This window comes from Callithrix jacchus, chromosome 1 (assembly GCF_049354715.1).
Source record: "Callithrix jacchus isolate 240 chromosome 1, calJac240_pri, whole genome shotgun sequence".
NCBI classification, from domain to species: domain Eukaryota; kingdom Metazoa; phylum Chordata; class Mammalia; order Primates; family Cebidae; genus Callithrix; species Callithrix jacchus.
In genome coordinates this window covers 106,219,419-106,241,271 of record NC_133502.1, presented here as the reverse complement: position 1 = coordinate 106,241,271, position 21,853 = coordinate 106,219,419, and the positions used below count along the sequence as shown (strand labels likewise).

Sequence of the window (21,853 nt, the reverse complement as noted above, 5' to 3'; positions counted from 1 at the left end):
GGACTACAGGCGTGAGCCACCACACCTGGTGGGGCTTCCTTTTTCTGTCCAGCCTCTGTGCAGGGTAAAAAAAAGCTCTGCCTTGGGTACAGCACCACTGAGAATACTAGAGTTCTGATCTTTAGGCTTGCCCAGGCTTGTAACGTGGTAGTTCCACGCCAGCAGAGGCAAGTTGTGATGATCTCGGGCCACTACTCCTCTTATTCCACCACAAATAGTGCTCAGCTCCTAAACCGGGGTGTTACTCAAATAGAAGGGTGTCACTGTCCTTATCCCTAGCCTCAGAGCCCTGGTTTAGAGATTTCTGCTGATAGGGAAAGTAGGTTTTAAAACAAATCACTACTAATCTCTTTCCAAAGGAACTAATTTCATTTATAACATAGAGTGCACTTCGAGCCTAAGGGTGCTCTCAGAAACAGCAGATGTGGTGAATGACAACTAAATGGAAAGTCACTGAATTATAGAAGATACTGGCTAACCTGTAGACCTACTAGTTTGCAGGAGAAAATCAGAGAAAGTGACAAACAGAAGGAGTTTTCCTAAGGTCAGAACAAATATTAAACACTTATCTCCAAATTTCTTTAAAAAGCCCATATATGAAATTTGATTTAATTAGAGCAATTTAATGTCATAGGACATTGTTGAAAACAATAGAGAAATCAACCAGCAATTACTGGAGCTTAACAGTTGCATGTGGTGACGGAAAGGAAAGAACTGGAGGGCCCTGCCCAAATCACTATTAGTCCAGGGTGTCTGTTAGGCATCACAAAGCTGTACTTCCCTGAAAAACAACATAAAAGGCTTAACACTGTAGGAAAGGGTATGTGGCGCTAGGGGGTGGTGGTCAAATGGAATAGACTTTTGCAAAATTATAGCCAGTTACTAAACAAACGAGCAAGCTAATAACAATAACACGACCCCATAAGGGCAGAGGGCAAATCAGGACCTACAGCTGTTACAAAACATTATCTAAAATGTCCAATTTCCAACAAAAAAATTAAAGACATCAAAATTTTTTAAAAACCCACAGAAATTAGGACCCATCAAACCAGAAAACAAAAGAAACTGCCTGAAAGTGATCAGGTCAGACTTGGCAGCAAACTTCAGAATAACAATTAAAAATATTTTCAAAGAGCTAAAAGAAAAATCATGTTTACAGAGTAAAGGAAAGTATGATGACAATGTCCTATCAAATGGAGAATATCAATATACAGAGAGAAAAACTGTTAAAAAAAAAAAAAAAAAGGACCAAACAGAAGATCTGGAGTTGAAAAATAGCAAAAATGAAAAAAACACTAGAAGGACTAACAGTGGATCTGAACTGGCAGAAAACATTTAAATGCTTCATAAAATACTTCATTTTTAGTGAACATGAAGGTAGGTTTAAAGCAATTAGTCAATCCAAAAAAAAAAAAAACCAGGGAAAAAAATAACAAAAAATGAACAGTCTCAGAGAAATGTGAGCTACCCCTAAGCATATTAATGTATAAAAAAGGGGTATTAGAAGGAGAGGAGATAAATGAATGGAAAATAATATTTGATGAATATTTCAAATATGGACTGTAAGTCCCCAAATTCATTAAAAAACACTAACCTACACATCCAGGAAGCTCAATGAACTAACTCCAATGACAATAAATGCAAACAGATTCATAAACATCATAGTAAAAATGCTGTAAGTCAATAAAGAGGAAGTCTTACAAGCAGGAAGAAAACAGCCACTTATTACATACAACCCCAATTAATATTAATATTTAACTTCTCAGCAGAAAAAGGAAGGTAAGAAAGGAGTAGGATAACATATTCAAATTGCTCAAATTAAAAAAACCAACAGTCAACTGAGAATCCTATATCCAGCACAGCTATTTTTCAAAATAAAGGTAGAGACATTCCTGGATAAACAAAAACTAAGATACTTTGTTGCTCACAGACTTGCCTTACAAGAAATACTAATGGAAGTTCCTCAGGCAGAAAGGCACTCCAGATATTAATTCAAATCCAAATGAAAAAATAAAAAACACTCATAAAGGTAACTATGTACTATAAAAAACAATGTGCTTTTTTCTTCTCTTAACTGATTTGAAAAGAAATTGTCTAAACAACCTGTCTTATTTAAGATTTGAACAACAAGATAAACCAACTAGACTTAACAGACATCTATAAGACACTTAATGACAGCAGAATATACATTCTTCTCAAGTGCACACTGACAGCCTCCAGGATAGACTATATGTTACATGAATATACACTTCTGGGCCTATAACATATAGAAATGAAATATATTTGCCAATAAAAACAGTAGGAATATATGTAGAAGCAAAGCTGCATTGGAAATGAATACAGATGCTAAAGTAATAACTACAACAATGTATTGTTGGGTTTGTAACATAAGAGATGTAATAAGAATAATACCACTAAAAGGTAGAACACTGAATAGAACTATATAGTGGTAACATTTCTACATTTCACCGAAATTAAGCTTGTATAAATCAAAAACTGATTCTGATAAGATATATATATTATACCCAGGAGCAAGTATTAAAAAAAAAAGCCATCAAATATAGTGAACAAATCACTAAATAAATTTAAATGCTTCATAAGAAAATGTCCACTTAATGTAAAGAAAGTAGTAAAAAAGGAATAGAGAACAAACATGAAATAAAATGCACAGAGGCAAAAAATAAAACAGCAGGCATAAATCCAACTATATAAATAACAAATTGTGAGCTGATGAATTTAATCAAGAAGCAGAAATTATCAAAATAAATTAAAAAACAATATTCAATTGTAAGATCTTTATGGGAAACACATTTTAGAGTCATTGATACAAATAGATTACTCACAAAAGGATGGAAAATTATATACCACACAAATAGTAACCATAAGAAAGCTGATGTGACCACTTAATATCAGACAAAATAGACTTTAAAACAAAATACATTACTAAAGGCAAACAAGGAAATTTTATAGTGGTAAAAGGTCAATTTACCTAGAAGATGTAACCATTATAAACATATATGCCCCAAATAACAAGGAAACTAAATGTATATAGAAAAAGCTGACAAAAATGAAGGGAGAAATTGATTAATTCAACCATAATGGTTGAAGACTTCAATATTCCACTTTCAATAATAAGTAGAACTACTAGGCAGAAGATCATTAAAGAAACAGAACAACAACATTCTAAACTATCCAGAACTACAGACGTCTATAAAACACTTAACAACAGAACAATATACATTCTTTTCAAGCATACACAGCCATTCTCTAGGAGAGATCATATTCTAGGTCATAAAACAAACCTCAATAAATTTAAAAGGACAAAAATAATACAAACTATGTTTTCTATCCACAATGGAATGAAGGCTGAAATCAATAATGGAAAAAAATGGGGGGCTGGGCATAGAGGGTGTCTCATGCCGATAATCCTAGCACTTTGGGAGGCCAAGGAAGGAGGATTGCATGAGTCCACGAATTTGGTACCAGCCTGAGCAATGTGGCAAGACCCCATCTCTACAAAAATTTAAAAAATGAGCTGGGCGTGGTGGCAAGTACCTGTAGTCTCATCTACTTGGGAGGCTAAGGTGGAAGGATCGCTTGAGCCTAGGAGGTCAAGGCTGCAGTGAGCTGTGTTCATGCCACTACACTCTAGCCTGGGTAACAGAGCAAGACCAAAACCCCATCCCGCGCCCCGCACTCCCCACCCAAAAAAAAAAAGAAAAAAAAGAAAAAATTGTGAAACTTAACAAATATGTAGAAATTAAACAACTCACTTTTAAATAACTAGATAGAAGAAAAATCAGAAGGGAAAATGCGTGATATTTTGATGAATGAAAATAAAGATTCAACATGCCAAAACTTATAGGATCCAGCCAGAACAGTATTTTAGAGGAATATTCATAGCTATAAATACCTATATTAAAAAAGAAAAATCTCAAAGCAATAATCTAATCTTCCTGCTTAGCCCATAAAAAAGAGCAAACTAAAATCAACACAAGCTGAAGCAACAAAATAATTAATGAATTTAAGCCAAAATTAATGTGACAGGGAATAGTAAAACTAAAGGAAAAGAAAAAACCCAGTGAAATCAAAAGCTAGTTCTTTGGAAAGAACATAAATGGGACTTCACTACTGACCCTACAAATATTTAATAGATTATGAAGAAAATACTATCAATAATTTTATGCCAATAAATTAGATGACAGACGAAATAGACAAATTCGTAGAAACACATAAACTAGTAGAATTGACTCAAGAAAAAATAGATCATCTATACAGATGTATATCTTAAGAGATTAAAAGGAAATCTGGGCCCAGATGGCTTCACTGCTGAATTCACCGCCAAACATTTAAAGAACACTAACTCTTCTGAAAAACAGAAGTAGGTAACACTTCTCAACTCATTTTATCAAGTCATTATTATCCTGATACCAAAAGCAGACAAAAACACACAAAAACTACAAACCAGTATCTCTTATGAACAGGAAAACAAAAATTTTCAACAAAATGAAGCAAATCAAATCTAGCAAAATATATATTTAAGAAATATATACACATGACCAAGTGGGATTTATCCTAGTTATCTTTTTTAATGTCCGAAGTCAATTAACATGACTGGGTGCAGTAGTTCATGACTGTAATCCCAGCACTTTGGGAGGACAGGCAGTTGGATTGCTTCAGCCCAGGAGATTGAGACCAGCCTGGGAAAACTTACAAACTTTTGTAAAACTACAAAAATTAGCCAGGCATGGTGACACACGCCTGTAATCGCAGCTACTTGGGAGGCTTAGGCATGAGAATTGCATGAACCCATGAGGAAGAGGTTATAGTGAGCTGAGATTGCAACCCCGCACTCCAGCCTGGGCAACAGAGTGAGACTGTCATAAAAAAACAAAACCGAAAAAAAAAAAAAAAGACAAAGTAAATTAATGTAGTGAAATATAAAAATAGTACAAAACCCAAAAAGTGTACAATCATCTCCAAAGATGCAGGGAAAAAACAACAAAATACATCATTAATCATGATAAAAACACTCAACCAACTAAGAAAAGAACTTCCTTAACCTGAAAAAGGATGTCTAGGAAAAATCCAAGGTCAACATCATACTGAAAGACCGAAAGTTTATCCTCTAAGATCAGAGACAAGGCAAGAGTGCCTGCTCTTGGCACTTCTGTTCACCATGTCACAAGTTGCTAGCCAAGACCACTAGGGAAGAAGAAGAAACAAAGGCATCCAGATCAGAAAGAATGAAGTAAAACTCCCTCTCCTCTCAGATGACATGATTTTATATATAGAAATCCCAAAAGAATACACAGAACAACAATTAGAGCTAACAATTCAGTATGGTTGCAAAATACAAAATCTGTATTAAAAAATCAACTTATTTATATACAGCAGCAATGAACAATCCAAAAATGGAACTAAAAAACCAATTTTATTCATAATACTGTAAGAATAAAATACATAGGAATAAATTTAATGAAAGAAGTATAAAATTTGTACCCTGAAAAACAACAAAACATTGTTAAAAAAATAAAAAATCTACATAAATGGATGAACATGTCATGTTCAAGGACTGAAACATCTAATACTGTTAGGATGGCAATACTCCCCAAATTGATTTACAGATTCAGTGCAGTCCCTATCAGATGTCCAGCTGACTTTTTTGAAGATCCTGGTAAGTTGATTCTAAAATTCTTATGAAATTTCAAAGGACTCAGAACAGCCAAACCATCTTGTAAAAGAAGAACAAAGTAGGAAGAAACATAATTCCCAATTTCAAAACTTAATATAAAGTGATAACAAGACAGTATGCAATGCACAAGGACGTGGAATAAAATCATGTGTGTACTGTTAACCAATTTTCAACTAGGGTGTCAAGACAGTTCAAAGAATAAATAGTCTTTTAAAGAAATGGTAACAGGACAAGTGGATAGTGACATGCCAAAGAATAATTTGGATCCTTATACATCATATGCAAAAATGAACTCAAAATTGATCAAAGACCTAATCCTAAGAGCTAGATCTTTAAAACTCTTACAACATAATACTAAATATTCGTGACCTTGGATTTGGCTAAGGAATCTGAGAAATGACACCAAAAGCATGAGTAACAAAAGGAAAAATAATTTGAATTTCATTAACTTTTGGTCTTCAACAGAAAACATCAAGAAAGTGAAAAACAACACATAGAATGAGGGAAAATATTTGAAAATTATATATCTGATAAGAGACCTGTATGAGAATATACAAAGAATTTTTATAATTCAATAAGAAAGACAAATAACCCATTAAATTTAATAAGCAAAGGATCTAAATGGGCATTTCTCCACAGAGGATATGCAAAATTTAACATATTACCATATTAAATAATAATTAACATATCAAAGATGCTCAACATCATTAGTCATCAGGTAACTGCAAGTCAAAACCACAGTGAAAAACTATTTCACATTCACCCACTATAATTGCTAGAATCAAAGACAGTTAACAAGTGCTGGTGATAATACGGAAAAATCAGAGCCCTCATATGTTCTGGTAAGAATGTAAAATTGTGAAGGCAGTTTACACAACTGTCTGACAGTTCCAAATGATTTAATATAAGGTTACTATGTGACTGAGCAATTCCACTCCTAATAAATTTTCTTTTGGCTATATACCTAGGAGTGGAATTGCTTAATCAACCACCTGGTGAATAAGTTTAAATAAAGTTTCATTTAAGACTTTAAATAAAGCTTTTATGTCCACATAAAAACTTGTACACAAGTACTCATTACATTATCCCGTAATAGCCAAAATGTGTAAACAAGCAACACAAATGTCCATTAACAGATAAATGTATAAACAAAATGTGGCCCATCCATATAATGGATTATCACTTGACCATAAGAAGGAATGAAGTACTGATACATGCTACAACATAGATGAACCTTGAAAGTATTCAAAGAAGCCCTTCACAAAAGACTACAGAATGTATGATTCCATTTGTATGAAATATTCAGAATAGGAAAACCTAAAGACACAAAGTGTCAGTGGCTGCATAGGCAGTTACTTTTGGGGATAATGAAAATGTTCTGGAATTAGAACGTGATGATGACTGTACAACTTTGTGAATACATTAAAAGTCATTGAACCGTATCCTTTAAATGGGTGAAATGTATGGTATGTGATCTATACCCCAATCATCTGTTATTAATTTGCTCGTCTCCATCCATGAAATTTTTCCTTAAGAATTCTTTCTATGAGGGTGAGTAAAAAAGAGACTATATCTGACCCACCTTATAACTATGGTTTTATAGTCTTCCAGTCACCAAGATGATACTACCTTTTAACTTTCCTATCCTTTCTCTCATTAAGTATCTTGTACATACCCTAAATTTCCAAACTATTAATCAAAGCGAAAGCCAAGCCAAAGTAATCCAGGAAAATAAAAGAGGAAAAAGTGATGTGAACATAACAAATTATTCTTTTCTCCCTACTATTTATTCATCCCAAACCTTTCCTCCTATTTGCTAATTTACCTTAAAAAGGCTAAAATAGTTGTCTTGCTTCCATTTTTTATCATCAGAAAATAAGATTTCTAAAAAGGTATGTACCACAAGAGAGTATAATAAAAATGTATTTAATTGTATTTTTAAAATGGAACAAAGCGATTTTAATACCTTTACAAATGTATAATGATACCTTTTCTTAAGTTATCTTCCCGTAATCCTTCCCATCAAATATTACTACTTTAAGTCTTACCTCTGTATTTTCAGTCACCTCAGCTTCTGTCATAAGGTCTGTTAAAGCATAGACAAAACCAAGATCTAACCTGAGATCCATTTCTTGAATCAATACTTTGAAATACCTATATTACAAAGTAGAAAACATTTTTTTAATATCATCAATTAACAGCTGTATTACAAAAATTAGATGAGAAAAAGTACGAGATCAGTATTAGAACTTGGAAACTTAGGACTATTTAGTTGAATAGATTTTCTTGAAATCATGGAAAATTGTTTATAACAGCAAAAAAGTCAAAATATGAAAATGGCCATAAAGAGGAAATGGATAAGTAAGCTGTTATACAGAGTCATAAAACAGAATATTATATATTAGTGATAGTGAATAAATTATGGCTATATACAACAAAATGAATAGATTTTAATAAAAATGCTGAATGAACAAAAGCAAGTCCCAACATCTATTTCTGGCCTGAAACAATTTTCTAAAAATTAGAAAAAAATTACAGCTAAAAGGCATAATGTTTAGGTACACATATACAGTAACACTATATTTTAAAAGCAAGCCAATAAAAGATCATTTATCTTGGCTATAAGGTAGGGGAAACCAGATAGAAGATTATCACATAGACAGATGTTTCTGTCCATGTTCTATTTCTCGGAAATGGGTAATGAGTGAAGATGAAAATGTTGCTGTTTTTTTTTTTCACTAAAACAATATATGATTACAGACAATCCCAAACAAAAATACATGTACAAGAGAATAATACAATATCCAAAATCCAGAAACAATGATTGTAAATATCTAGATGTATTTCAAACAGAGCCTTCTCTTTTTTTTTTTCTTTTTGAGACAGTCTTGCTTTGTTACCCAGGCTGGAGTGCAGTGGCTTGATCTCAGCTCACTACAACCTTCACTTCCTGGGTTCAAGCAATTCTTGTGCCTCAGTCTCCTGAGCAGCTGGGACTATAGGCACGTGCCTCCATACCTGGCTAATTTTTGTATTTTTAGTAGAGATGGGGTTTCACTGTGGTGGCCAGGCTGGTCTCGAACTCCTCACCTCAAGTGATCCGCCTGACTTGGCCTCCCACAGTGCTGGGATTACAGATGTGAGTCACAAGATTATAATCGATTTTTTTTTTTACCTTTGTAATTCCCTATGCTTAAATCTTTGACTTGTCTAACATTTAAACAGTATAAATAATTCATATAATTAAATCAAACATTAAATAAACATACAAGAAATGTATCAAGACACTTACTTAATACGTGATATTTGGGAATGTCCTGCAGATCTCATCACAATACTGACATCTGTAAAGGGTTTTGGTGCTGGAAAGGTTATAAATATAATGTATATTTATATTCCATGATGCTTTAAGCAAAAGGTAGGCATTTTCTTGCAATATACACCACAATGGAATATTAAATCATTTACTAAATAATGAGTATCAGCTAAAATTACTGATATTGGCAAGATCTATTACAATCTTAATTTCAGACTCTAGCATTGTTTTTTATATCATCGATAGTCACTCTGAAGATAACTAATTCTGTAATTAGTGGTTTAGAAGTATGCATTTAGAATCATCAGGGAAACTGTGTGAGAACAGATTCTGGGGACTTGCTCCCGACTTCTAGGTAGAAGAGCTTAAGCATGTATACTGGCCAAAAGCTTCTCAGTGAGTTATAAAGCTTCTGAGTATGTTATAAAGAGTACTCCTGACAAGACAGTTTAGAGGTAGTGGTGTGAGGTGGAGGTGGGAAAGCAAGGGGAGAAGAAAGTTAAGTAGGGTAGTGGGGAGGGAAGAGAAAATGGGGGAAGATGGATAGGCAGGAAAGAAAAAAAACAAAGGGAAAAAAAACGGTAGAAAGAACTTGTGAGTTATTCTTATCTGGATAACATGGACAGTTTCTGCTGTTAGAAAATACTCTGGATTTGAAATTCTTATTATTGATTCAAAGGTTTTAAAGGTTTTTAAATCACAGGTTTACAAATTAGCAATCTACTTTTTAAGTTAATATTTCTAAAAATTTCAATATATATTTCAATTAATCTTTCCTTCAAGATTCACTCAAAGTCTTATCAAAGTTAGCTGAGTACAGTACTTGCTGGTCCTTTTTCAAGCAGTTTAATTTTACAATCAACCTAAAAAATTAAACTTGAGAATAGTTTCACTTCATATTTTTATACTAAAATAAATCAAATAGCTAACACAACTGTTTTTATGGAAATCTAAAAATAAAAACAAACCTGAATCCATGGTGACTGACTTTGGAGGTTTAACAGGATAAAACACAAAGGGAAATACAGCACCATGTATTTGATTTTGGATCTAAGAAAATAAAAAACATCAGTATATTAATACGTCAATCATACAACCTGACCAGAATAACAGGATTTAAGAAATAAAAAGGATCAAAAAGTCTAGTGCTGGCCAAGCGTGATGGCTCACACCTGTAATCCCAGCACTTTGCGAGGCCAAGGTGGGTGGATCATCTGGGCTCAGGACTTTGAGACCAGCCTGGCTAACACGATGAAACCCCGTATCTAATAAAAATACAAAAATTAAGCCGGCATGGTGGCAGGCGGCACACACCCATAATCCCAGCTTCTCAGGAGGCTGAGGCAGGAGAATCTCTTGAACCTGGGAGAGTTTGCAGTGAGCCGAGATTGTGCCACTGCTCTCTAGCCTGGGCGACAGAGAGAGACTGTGTCTCAAAAAAAAAATAATAATAAGGCCAGTACAACATTGAAACTGAAGTACTAGATAAAGCAGACCAGGGGAATAGATCTAGTTTCTTATTTTGTTCCTTTAGAATACAATTTTGCCTTTATTTGCAGAAAGACTTACCTGTATTCTGTAAATTTGAATTCTAAATAATGATTGATGTGCAGATGTGTTATATTCCATTTTTAATGCTGGAAGATAATTTCTTCTCAGAGCTATTGCATGCGGCTGCAGAATTTTCATGTTATGACCAGTAGGTGTTAAGCAAACCTAAAATTCCCCCCAAACAAAAAAAGCAATTTATCTATAAATGATTAGAATTAGAAATTCACACCAAAAATTTTAAAACAGTAAGCTAAATATTTGTATTGGTTTAGATTTAGATCTTTATATCCCATGTCCATAAAATTCTCATATTCATATAATTGTTACAAAACTTCACTGTATCACTTTTTAAATAAACTTACTAAAATATACCATAATAAAAATAAATAAAATTAAAGAAAGTACAATGAAAAGAATAAAATATTTTTAAGTTTTCTGCTAACCCAAAGAACAGACCATTAGTGTCTAGCATCTTAAAAGTAAGTTTTTTCTTTTTTTGTTGTTTTTTGAGACAGGGTCTTGCTCTGTCACCCAGGCTGGAGCACTGCAACCTCTGCCTCCTGAGTTCAAGGGATTCTCATTCCTCAGACGCCTGAGTAGCTGGGATTATAGGTGTCTGCTACAATGCCTGGCTAATTTTTGTATTTTTAGTAGAGACAGGGGTTGCCATGTTGGCCAGGCTGGTCTCAAACTCCTGACCTCAAGGAATCCGCCTGCTTCAGCCTCCCAAAGTGCTGGGATTACAGATTTGAGCCACACCGCATCTGTCCTGATTTCTAAATATAAATAACCACCTCTTTAAAATATTTTATACAAAGTATGTATGACAGGATTATTTTGTTTTATAATGACGCAAAACTTCCCTTCAATTTCACTAGTGATTCACCAAACTACAACAGATAAAAAATTAAAACTTTACGTCAATACTTAAAAATATTACCGGAATGTTAGTGTCCAACTCAACAACCTTATCTTCTGAAGGTGAAGATTCAGTATATTCCTTAAATTCTCTCTCTAACTTCTCAGTGTGCTTCACACTCATTGGCTTCCATCTTGACTTCTTCTTGGGCTTTGTCTCCCAAACCACATCAGAACTTATATTAAGAAAGCAAAAATCACAGTATTTAATACTAATTTATTAACATATTTATTTTTAACTGGTTTATTACATGAATTACCATACCTTCAGTAAAATTTTACAATAGCCACAGTTATAAGTGAGCAGATTACAAATTTTAAAATGTCAATTCATTCAACGACTACCTATGAAGCTACTGCTCAGGCACTATTACAGGTGTTAGGGCTGTATCAGTGAACACCTCTGGCATTCTGGTGCTTCATTTTAGTTGGGGAGTGACAATAAATAGTAAACAAAATAAATTAGTAAAATTTAATATGTAGGAGGTGAAATGCTTTTGAAAGAAGAAAATGTAGACAGGGCAAGGGGGATCTGGAAAACTGGCGTATGTAAAACGGTGGGGTCTGCAATATTGAAGCAGAGTGGTCAATGGGGGCCTCACTGAGAAAGTGAGATTTTGGCAACTTTAAAAGAGCTCAGAGAGTTATCCAGCAGACAAGAGGAGGAAACATTACATTCAGGTAGAGGGGCCATCTATAGCAAAGAACCTAAAGCAGGAGGCACACTTGCAGTGTATGAAGAAGAGGAAGGAGGCTGGCATGTCAGGAACACATTAAGAATAGAAAATAAAGTTAAGACTAACAGTGAGGGGCCAAATAATGTAAAAGCCTTGTAGGCCACTATAAAGACGCTGAGTTTCATTCTGAATGAAATGAGAAACCACTGATTGGTTATAAGATAACTAGCAACATAATCTGGTTTATGTTTCGTTAAGAATACACTCTGTGTTGAAGTGGATGGAAACAGAAAGAGTGGAGTCCCGACTAGAAACAAGAAAACTTGTTAGTTTATTACAGTAAGCCAGCTGAAAAATGGCGATAGCCCTGATGAGGTTATGAACAGTGAGATAATAAAAAAGTGGTCAAATCTATGTGCACTTTGAAGGTAGAACCAGCACAGAACTTCTTGATGGATTAGGTCTGGGTGCAAGATAAAAAGCGGAATCAAAGGCAATTTCTTTTTTTTTTGAGACAGAGTTTCGCTCGTTACCCAGGCTGGAGTGCAATGGCGCGATCTCGGCTCACTGCAACCTCCACCTCCTGGGTTCAGGCCAATTCTCCTGCCTCAGCCTCCTGAGTAGCTGGGATTACAGGCACACGCCACCATGCCCAGCTAATTTTTTATATTTTTAGTAGAGACAGGGTTTCACCATGTTGACCAGCATGGTCTCGATCTCTTGACCTCGTGATCCGTCCGCCTCGGCCTCCCAAAGTGCTGGGATTACAGGCGTGAGCCACCGCGCCCAGCCATCAAAGACAATTTCAATGTTTTTGGGCTGTACAACTAGCAGGAGCTATTTGTGATTAACTCTGATTGGAAAGCAGGTTTGGCAGAAGGAGGAAATAAAAAGTTTGGTATATACAAATGAAATTTAAGATGTCTCTCAGATATCTGAACAGAGATTTTGCATGCACAGTTGGATATACAAGTCTCAAGGTCAGGTGACAGGTACAACGGAAAGCATACGTAAGAGAGAAATTCTGGGCAGCGTCGGAAATCATAAAACTGAAATGCACTGGTCTAAGAGCCTCAAGGCATTTGGCCAATGTAAGCAGATGAGAGAAGACAAGGAATCAATGAACGAGACTAGATAGGAAGAAAAACCAAGATGGTGAGGTATTCTCAAGTCAAGTGAAAGAACTACATCAAGGAGGGATCTGTGTTAAATGCTATGAACTAAAGATTGATAATTCTACACTGGATATGGCATTACGGAGGTCACTGGTAATGCTGACAAAAGCAGTTTCATGGAGTGTTGAAAGCAAAATCTTGTTTGGAATGGTTAAAGAAAAAAATGGATGAAAAAGAAGTGGAAAATACCAGATACGTTAAGTTCTTTTGAAACAGTTGGTACTTTTGAGGAGTTTGGTTATAAATGCAAACAAACAAATGAGCAAAAGGTAGCAAGGAAAGTTGGGAGTTTGGTTATAAATGCAAACAAACAAATGAGCAAAAGGTAGCAAGGAAAGTTGGCTCAAGAGAATTGTTCATGTTGAGAGAAGTAACACTGAGAAAAACAGTGCAGTAGAGAGCCAAAAGCTGTTGACTTCGGAGAGACAAAGAAGAGGACTGCTGGAACAATGTCCTCAAGTGGGTAGGAGGAAATGAAATACAGTGCAAAAGTAGAGAAAAAGCTGTTTAAACAGGAGCACATATACCTACTGCAAACTATTGGGAGTATATGTCAGTACAGCAAGTAGTATGCAAATGCCTGTAGGTAGGAAGCAGTGATATTGGAGGGTGAAGTGGGATGCAAGGTAGTAAGCTGAGAAAATGAGAGTCTGAGGAGAGACAAAGTATAAAATAGTTATCTAGGATACAGAATGTAAATGGAGGCAATCTAGTTGTACTAAAATTAAAATGCTGAAAGGCCTACAGACAAAATTTAGACATCTATCCACATTCTAAAAATACTTCATTCTGTTTAAATACTTAAGTTATTTAATTTTATTTAGGTATTCTATTTGTTTATTCCTTATAGAACTTATATTCATTTAATAAACAGAAAGGTAGAGATCATGTGTTATTCATCTTTGCATTAACATCACTTAGCGTAGAAGATAACACATAATAGGTCTAACAGTCTTAAACATCTATGGTGTATTTGATCTCTTTAATTTAAATAGTAAAAAAATTTTTTTGAGAATGAACATTTCCAAGAAAATAGACTTTAGTATTCCTTTTAAAATGGCATTAGTTCAATTAAATAAGTCAGGACACTTAGAGATTAAAGTACAAAAGTTTAAATCAAGTAAAGGATTAAAATTACATTATCCGGGTTACATAGAAGAAAGACTCTCACATTAAGCACTAATATACGTATATTAATTTCAACTAAACTGTTTAGGAATAGGAATAATAAGAATATAAGGGAGAGATAAAAGATTTGCTGATGATGTCTTATACAAGGAATGATAAATACAGTGATCACCTTATTAGATCTTAAAGTGCCAAGGTCAAATTAGAAAGTGACCGTCTTTATGTTAATCCTCCAACAACTACAGCATATGTACCCTGAACTGTGGTAGATGATAATGAAAAATGAATTAAGCATTTTGTATGATATGCAAAACACTTTTGATAAGTTGAATAAATATAATTTTTTAGATAAGCGGAAGAATTAACAACATAATAAGGGATTTATAAATTTGATTTCTGCCATATCTTTATTTCAAAAGGCAGAAAAAGCTCTCAAGTACATTTAAAATGAGCATAATCACAGCATCAATGAATAGTCAAAGCACAAATCTCAAAGCAAACCATTTTAGATTTTATAATAATAATTTCTTAACAATTGGAAACTGATCATTTAAATGCATCCAAAATTCAGTGCATCTAACCTTGTAATGCCTATATAGGCTACTTCTTGCTTTGCGTAATTGTTGACAAGAGAAATTCCAACATCTTGTAATGCCACTGCAATTTCTTGCTCTGCTAACTCTGCTTTCTCACTTTCATATGTTACTTTAAATACCTTTGGATCTTCAGTGAATAAAATAATGCGTTGTAAGCCTTCGAAGAATGAAACTAAATAAACAGTCTTTGTCCCCAAATCTATAGCCATCATCATATCCTAAAACAAAACCACCAAAAAAACCAGAAACAAAAAATTAGAATTTGTTCTCAAACAACAGGAAATTTAGATTTCACATTTATAAAATGAAACTATTAATGGCACCTACTTCATAAAGTTAGTGGCAACTAAATGAATTAATATTTGTATAATAATTGCAAATATACATTGTTGAAATCATTTGATATTTGTAATAAAGTTATTAATCATAAAAACAGGTCATTGTTTTATTTTCAACATTTTAATAAAATCAGATAGTCTTCCTGTATAGGCTAATCAATAACACAAAGTATTTTTTTCTGCTTTAGTCTAAGACTACACCAATGTGATAAGTATTAAAAGCTGTTTCAGTCTGAAATTCGTATTTCTTTATACAGCTAAATCGAACAGAATAAAAAATATCTTTTATCTCAGGTGTATGTTCTACAAAGTATGTATATTCATCATGAGGCTATTTCTGCAGGAATCTCACATAAATGTGCTGATTCAATCAGGGTTTTGAGGGTCAATGACAAGATAAAGATAGCAAATTCTCATAATTCATATTCAGTCATTAATTTCTAGTTAATATTCTGATTTACAGACATTTTTAATATATAGTATACATTCATGGTACAATACACAGAAATTAAAAACTGAGATGTTACCATAAAATAATTATCTAGGGATACTTACTTACACATAATACTTTCTTTCTTTTTTTTGAGACAGAGTTTTGCTCTTGTTATCCAGGCTGGAGTGCAACGGCGGCGCGAGATCTCGGCTCACCGCAACCTCCGCCTCCTGGGTTCAGGCAATTCTCCTGCCTCAGCATCCTGAGTAGCTGGAATTACAGGCACGTGCCACCATGCCCAGCTAATTTTTTGTATGTTTAGTAGAGACGGGATTTCACCATGTTGACCAGGATGGTCTCGATCTCTTGACCTCGCGATCCACCCGCCTCGGCCTCCCAAAGTGTTGGGATTACAGGCATGAGCCACTGTGCCCGACCCTATATAATACTTTCTAACTATATATACGTTATATAAGCATTTCTAAATATATCACTAAAACCACATTGAGAATCAAGAAAACTAACTCATTTCACTAAAGTCTTTCTAATATTTTACAGTGAATATTTGATTTATCTTTATAAACTTCAACGTATCACGATGATATAAATACACAAAGTAATAATCAATAGTCAAATGAATAAGATTATTTTTATATCAAAATACAATATTTTTTTCCTGAATAAATCTAGTAGTCGTGAATTTTTAAAAATTAAAGTTAGGCCACTTATAGGCAATCCTCCTAAATACAATGTCAAAAATACCCACACCAGACTTCTCAACAGCAGCACTGAAAGACAATGAGAAAATACCACCAATATGCTGGCAGAAAGTAACTCTGGGCCCAGATTTCCTTACTCGGCAAAAATATCTTCCATTGAAGAAAAGTATACAAATTAAGGATGCCTACAGATAAAACACTAAAGTTCAGAATCAACAGAGACTCATTCAAGGAAATTCTACAGAAGGAATTAACCAGTGGCAAAAAGAAAGTGATCCAAGATGGATTTTGGAAGCAAAGAAAGGAATGTTACGAAAATAAAAGCGCACCTATGTGGGAATAAACATTTTATAAAATTCAATATCCTTTCATGATAAACACTTTCGACAAACAAAGACTAGATGAGAAGTTATTTAATTTCTTATAAAACTTGCCTTTCCTCCCAAAAACTTCAGTGACCATCACACATGTTTAAGGCATTTAAGATCAGTAATAAGGCAAAGATATCTGCAATCATCACTTTCATTCAATAGAATATAAAGATCCTAGCTAGTCTTACAAGGCAAAAAGGAAAGAAAAATGAAAGGTCTGGAAAGAAGGAAACAAAGCTCTCATTATTTGTAACTGTTACAACTACCCATGTGGAGAAATAAAAAATGAATAATTAACAAAAGAGTTTATAAGACTATAAACCAACACAGAGAAAAAAAATTAAAGAATTCACTGAGTTTACTGGAGACAAAAATCAATATATAAAATGCTGCTATATGCCCATATACTAACAAGTTTAATTTTTTAAATAATGTAGTCGGGGATGGTGGCTCATGCCTGTAATCCCAGAACTTTGGTAGGCTTAGGCAAACCCAGCACTTTGGTAGGCTGAGGCAAGTAGGACTGCATGAATTGAGGAGTTTGAAAACAGCCTAGGTAAATGGTGAGACCTCATCCCTACTAAAAATTTAAAAATCAGGTCAGTATGGTGGTGCCTGACTGTAGGCTAAGCTACCCAGAAGGCTGAGGTGGGAGACCTGCTTGAACCTGGGAGGTGGAGGCTGCAGTGAGTCATGATCACACCACTGCACTCCAGTCCAGCCTGGGCAACAGAGTGAGACCCTGTTTCAAAAAATTAAAATTAGAAAAATGTGGTGAGGTTCTAATTAGACTGACAACGGATGACTAAGTGGTCTTGGACCAACCCTTTTGCTAAAAGAAAAGTTAGACAACATATAAAAAGGAAAACATGTTTAAAAAGATAGAAACACTACATAGGCAGTAAAAATTAATGGGGCCAAGATATGAGAGAGAAGAAAATCTGAGGGATTTGCATTTGAAGTGGCTTTCTTCAAAAGCCAACTGCCAATTCTAAAAGTAGAAGCAGAGAATGAGGCTAAGAAAGTTTGCTGAATACTGAGTAGTTCCATGGGAACGAGGGACCCAAAATTGGAGTGTATGGCATGCCAAAGAAAACGGTTAACATTTTAGGTTTTTTAGTTGGGTACTTGAAGAACTGTTCTCCAGGCACCACAGTGAACTGGATTAAAACAGCCCGCACAAGAACTGAAGATCAGAGTCAAATCACTGTCACCTGGATGAAGGTAATCTGCTTCTAGACTAGCTGCCTCCCAAAGGCAAAACACTTTTCTCAATACAAAGGGAATATCATACAGAGCTTCAAATTATCTCTAAACATTTTCATAACTTATACTACATCCAGGGCAGTTAAAAAATTCATAAAGAACAGATTTGAGGGAAAACTAATGGGAAAAAAGAAAAAATACAGAAATATCCCACAAGAGATCTAGATATCGGAATTGTTAGATAGGTACTGACGTAGCTACGATTAGTACACTCAGGAAATTATGTAACAAGATAAGAGAATTTTGGGACAAACGTTTCTAGAATAGAAATCCTGGAACTGATAATTTCAATAAATGAAATTAAGAACTCAATTAATGAGTTTATGACCAGATTAGACCCAGCAATAGAAGTATAGTGGAAGATCAATCAGAAGTATATGTACTAAAGGACGGAGAGAAAAGGATGAAACAATATATTAAAATAAAAGTCATTTTCCACGGTGAAAAAGTCTAGCATTTATATAATTCTGGAGTCCTAAAGCAAGGAGAAAGAAACACGCAAAAGCCATATTTGAGGAAATAATGGCTGTAAAATTTCTAAACTGGACAAGAGACTTCGAGTCACTATTTTAGGAAGCATAATCATCAAGGTGAGAGAAAGCCACGACTAAGGACACAATTGTAAAACTGCTGGAAATCACAGAGAAGAGGAAAACATCAAAGTAGGTGGAATTAATAAAGAAGTGCCAACTCTGAAATTTGACATCCAGCGGAAATACCACACCAAAAAAGGGCAAAATAAAGACATTTCCAGACAAACAAAACTGATAGAGAATTTGCTAGTGGAAGATTCACACTAGAAAAATACTGAGAAGAAAAAGGAACCCAAACGGAAACACAAAGATACAGGAAAAAAATGAAAAACAGCAAAAAGAGAAATATGTGGGCAAATTTAAATGGAGTATTAATTGTAGAAAATAAATACTTCTTAAAGGATTTTATATCTATTTAGAAATAAAATACACAAAAACAGTATATAAAACCTAAGAAAGAAATAACTGAAGAGTTCTGAAGTCTTCATATTATTGGGAATGTGGTATGAATACTAACTTACAGCATTTAAAAAAAATTAACCTAGTGATAGCTCATATGGAAGGTTTTTCTTGTGTGTACGTGTGGTTTCTTTTCTTTTCTTTTCTCTCTTTCTTTTTTTTTTTTTTTGAGATGGAGTCTCACTTTGTTTCCCAGGCTGGAGGGCAGAGGCACAATCTTGGCTCACTGATACCTCCACCTCCCAGGTTCAAGAGATTCTCCTGCCTCAGCCTCCCAAGTAGCTGGCATTACAGGCATGCACCACCACATCCAGCTAATTTTTGTATATTTAGTAGAGATGGGGTTTCACCATTTAGCCAGGCTAATCTCAAACTCCTGACCTCAAGTGATCCATCCACCTTGGCCTCCCAAAGTGCTGGGATTACAGGTGTGAGCCACTGCACCCAGCCTCATATGGCAGATTTTAACAAGTCAAAAATGAATGTTTTAATGCAGTAGAGGAAGCCCTAGCTTTAGACTCCTCAGTATGATGATGCTTGTATGTGTCTTGAAGAAAACCAGTAAGCTATGCTCATGGGTTGTTACAAGAAATGTGTAGGAGTAAAGATTTCTAAGTGAGACTGGCTTCTACCACACCCAAGTGAGTCTTGTTCCCTTACACCAAACCTGTCATTTTTGGTGACCAAAGAGAATATCTCCTAACCTGCTATGGGATTGCCGTAGGACTCTGACCCAACAGGAATGCCTGATACTCCCTGCTGGTTCCTGGCCTGCAGCCTTCTGAATAGGTAGGTGCAAACTGTAGACTATGATAGTTTTGCAAGTCTACATTTGGGCCTAAAAAGGTACTGTAGTGGGCACTGTAACATTATATATTGATAAAAGAATCAAGCTACCAGGAAGATATAACAGTCATAAATTTGTACTTAAGTAATCCTAAGCTTCCAATATAAAAGCTAAGATTAACAAAAGGAAGATATAAATCCATGATTATACTGGGAGATTTTAAACACATATCTTATAGTAACTAACAAGCAAACAAATTAATAAGATAGAAGATTTAGAAAGTATTTTGAACTAAAGGATAATAAATATATAATGTATCAACATATGTGGAACAAAACTAATGCTGTTTTTGGAGGAAAATCTGTGACTTGAATGACTTCATATATTAAGTGAAGAAAATACAAAAAACAATGATTTAGTTATCTGCTATGGTCTGAACTATCTTCCTAAAATTCATAATGCTGATGGTCCAAGATGGTGACCTGGAACACAGAAGGAGAGAATCAAGAGGGGAATAGAACGATAAGAGCCAACAGAATGGGTAGCGGGCCTAAGAGAGGGATGATAATTGCGAAGAGCAGAGGGCTGGAAGAAGCAGCATTCTAAGCACATCGAGAACTCTACGCACCCCTGGCAACCATGGCAACCACCTGGCGCTTGATGTTTAAACATCCTTCAGAACAAGCATGGAAAGGTTTGTGTATTCGACTACTTTGTTATCCGCATATGACAGCACAGGACGTGCTCTGTACTGTAAACTCTCAGACCTCGCCCAAATTTGTAACATTTGCTGTTGCCACTATCCCTAGCTCCAAACCATCCAAACCTTCACTGTCTTTTGTACTTTGATACTGACATTTCTTTGTGTCCATTCTCTACCCACTCCATCCACCCACCCCTATCCCTTTACACACACCACATTAAGAGTTTTTTTGAGTGGATTGAGTAAAAGACCTTTAAGAAAAAAAAAATTCATCATGTTGAACCCCCAATCCACAATGTGACTGTATTTGGAGATGGGGCCTTTACGGAGCTAACTAAGGTTATATAAGGTCATAAGGGTGAGGCTCTGATCCAACAGGATTAGTAGAGTCTTTAGAGACACAAGGGAGTTTATGTTCCCCCCATCCCTTCATGCCATATGAGAACACAGACAGAAAGGCAGTCATCTGCAAGCCAGAATCCAATCATGCTGGACCTCTGATCTCAGATTCCAGCCTCCAGAATGCTGAGAAATAAATTTTTGGTTTTTAAGACAGTCAGTGGTATTTTGTTATGGTAGCCTAAATAGGCTAACACAGCATCCATCTCAAGAGTTCAGAAGTAAACTCCCCCAAAAATGAAATAAAAGAACATAGATTAGAACAGAAATTGATGAGACTGAAAACATATATCATCAAAAGCATAAAACAGTGGTTTTTCTGAAAACAAACACATACAAAAAACACAACCTTCCTCCAAAGACAACAAAGATGGTTTCGCTTCACTAGTTAATTCTACCAAACATTCAAGGAAATCATATTCATTTTACATAAACTCTTCCAGAAAATGGGTAAATTATACATATTTCCCAACATTTTTAAGAAGTCAGCATTACTGTGATGTAAAAATCTGGAAAAAGCATTACAAGATAGAAAAGTTATAGGTCATTTCTCTTGTGAATATAAGAGCATAAATCTTAAAACATTAGCAAGCCAATCCCAGAAATGCCAGGTTGACCTAATACTTAAAAATCAATCATATAATTTATTCCCAAAAAAAGATAAAGTCTGAAATCATTTAATCATTTTCAATAAATGAAAATAGAAAGCATTTCATAAAAATGCAACACTAGTTCATTTATTCATACCTATACACTCAGACATTTTAATAAACTAGGAGTAAAAGGCAA

General features: G+C 34.7%; 1 protein-coding gene across 7 annotated transcripts in view; it reads right to left on the bottom strand.

Moving 5' to 3' along the window:
* Positions 1–21,853, bottom strand: part of LOC144581922 (intermembrane lipid transfer protein VPS13A) — a 237,895-nt gene that overhangs the window by 52,799 nt on the left and 163,243 nt on the right. For all 7 annotated transcript variants that reach the window (XR_013533366.1, XM_078367850.1, XM_078367836.1 and 4 more), the window contains 6 exons: positions 15,042–15,274; positions 11,503–11,656; positions 10,581–10,727; positions 9,980–10,061; positions 8,988–9,057; positions 7,744–7,849 (listed from right to left, as the gene is read on the bottom strand). Coding sequence is in view for 6 of the 7 variants with exons in the window: in XM_078367850.1 (XP_078223976.1) it covers positions 7,744–7,849; positions 8,988–9,057; positions 9,980–10,061; positions 10,581–10,727; positions 11,503–11,656; positions 15,042–15,274 (792 nt within the window). In the remaining variant the exon portion in view is untranslated. The remainder of the gene's footprint in view (positions 1–7,743; positions 7,850–8,987; positions 9,058–9,979; positions 10,062–10,580; positions 10,728–11,502; positions 11,657–15,041; positions 15,275–21,853) is intronic.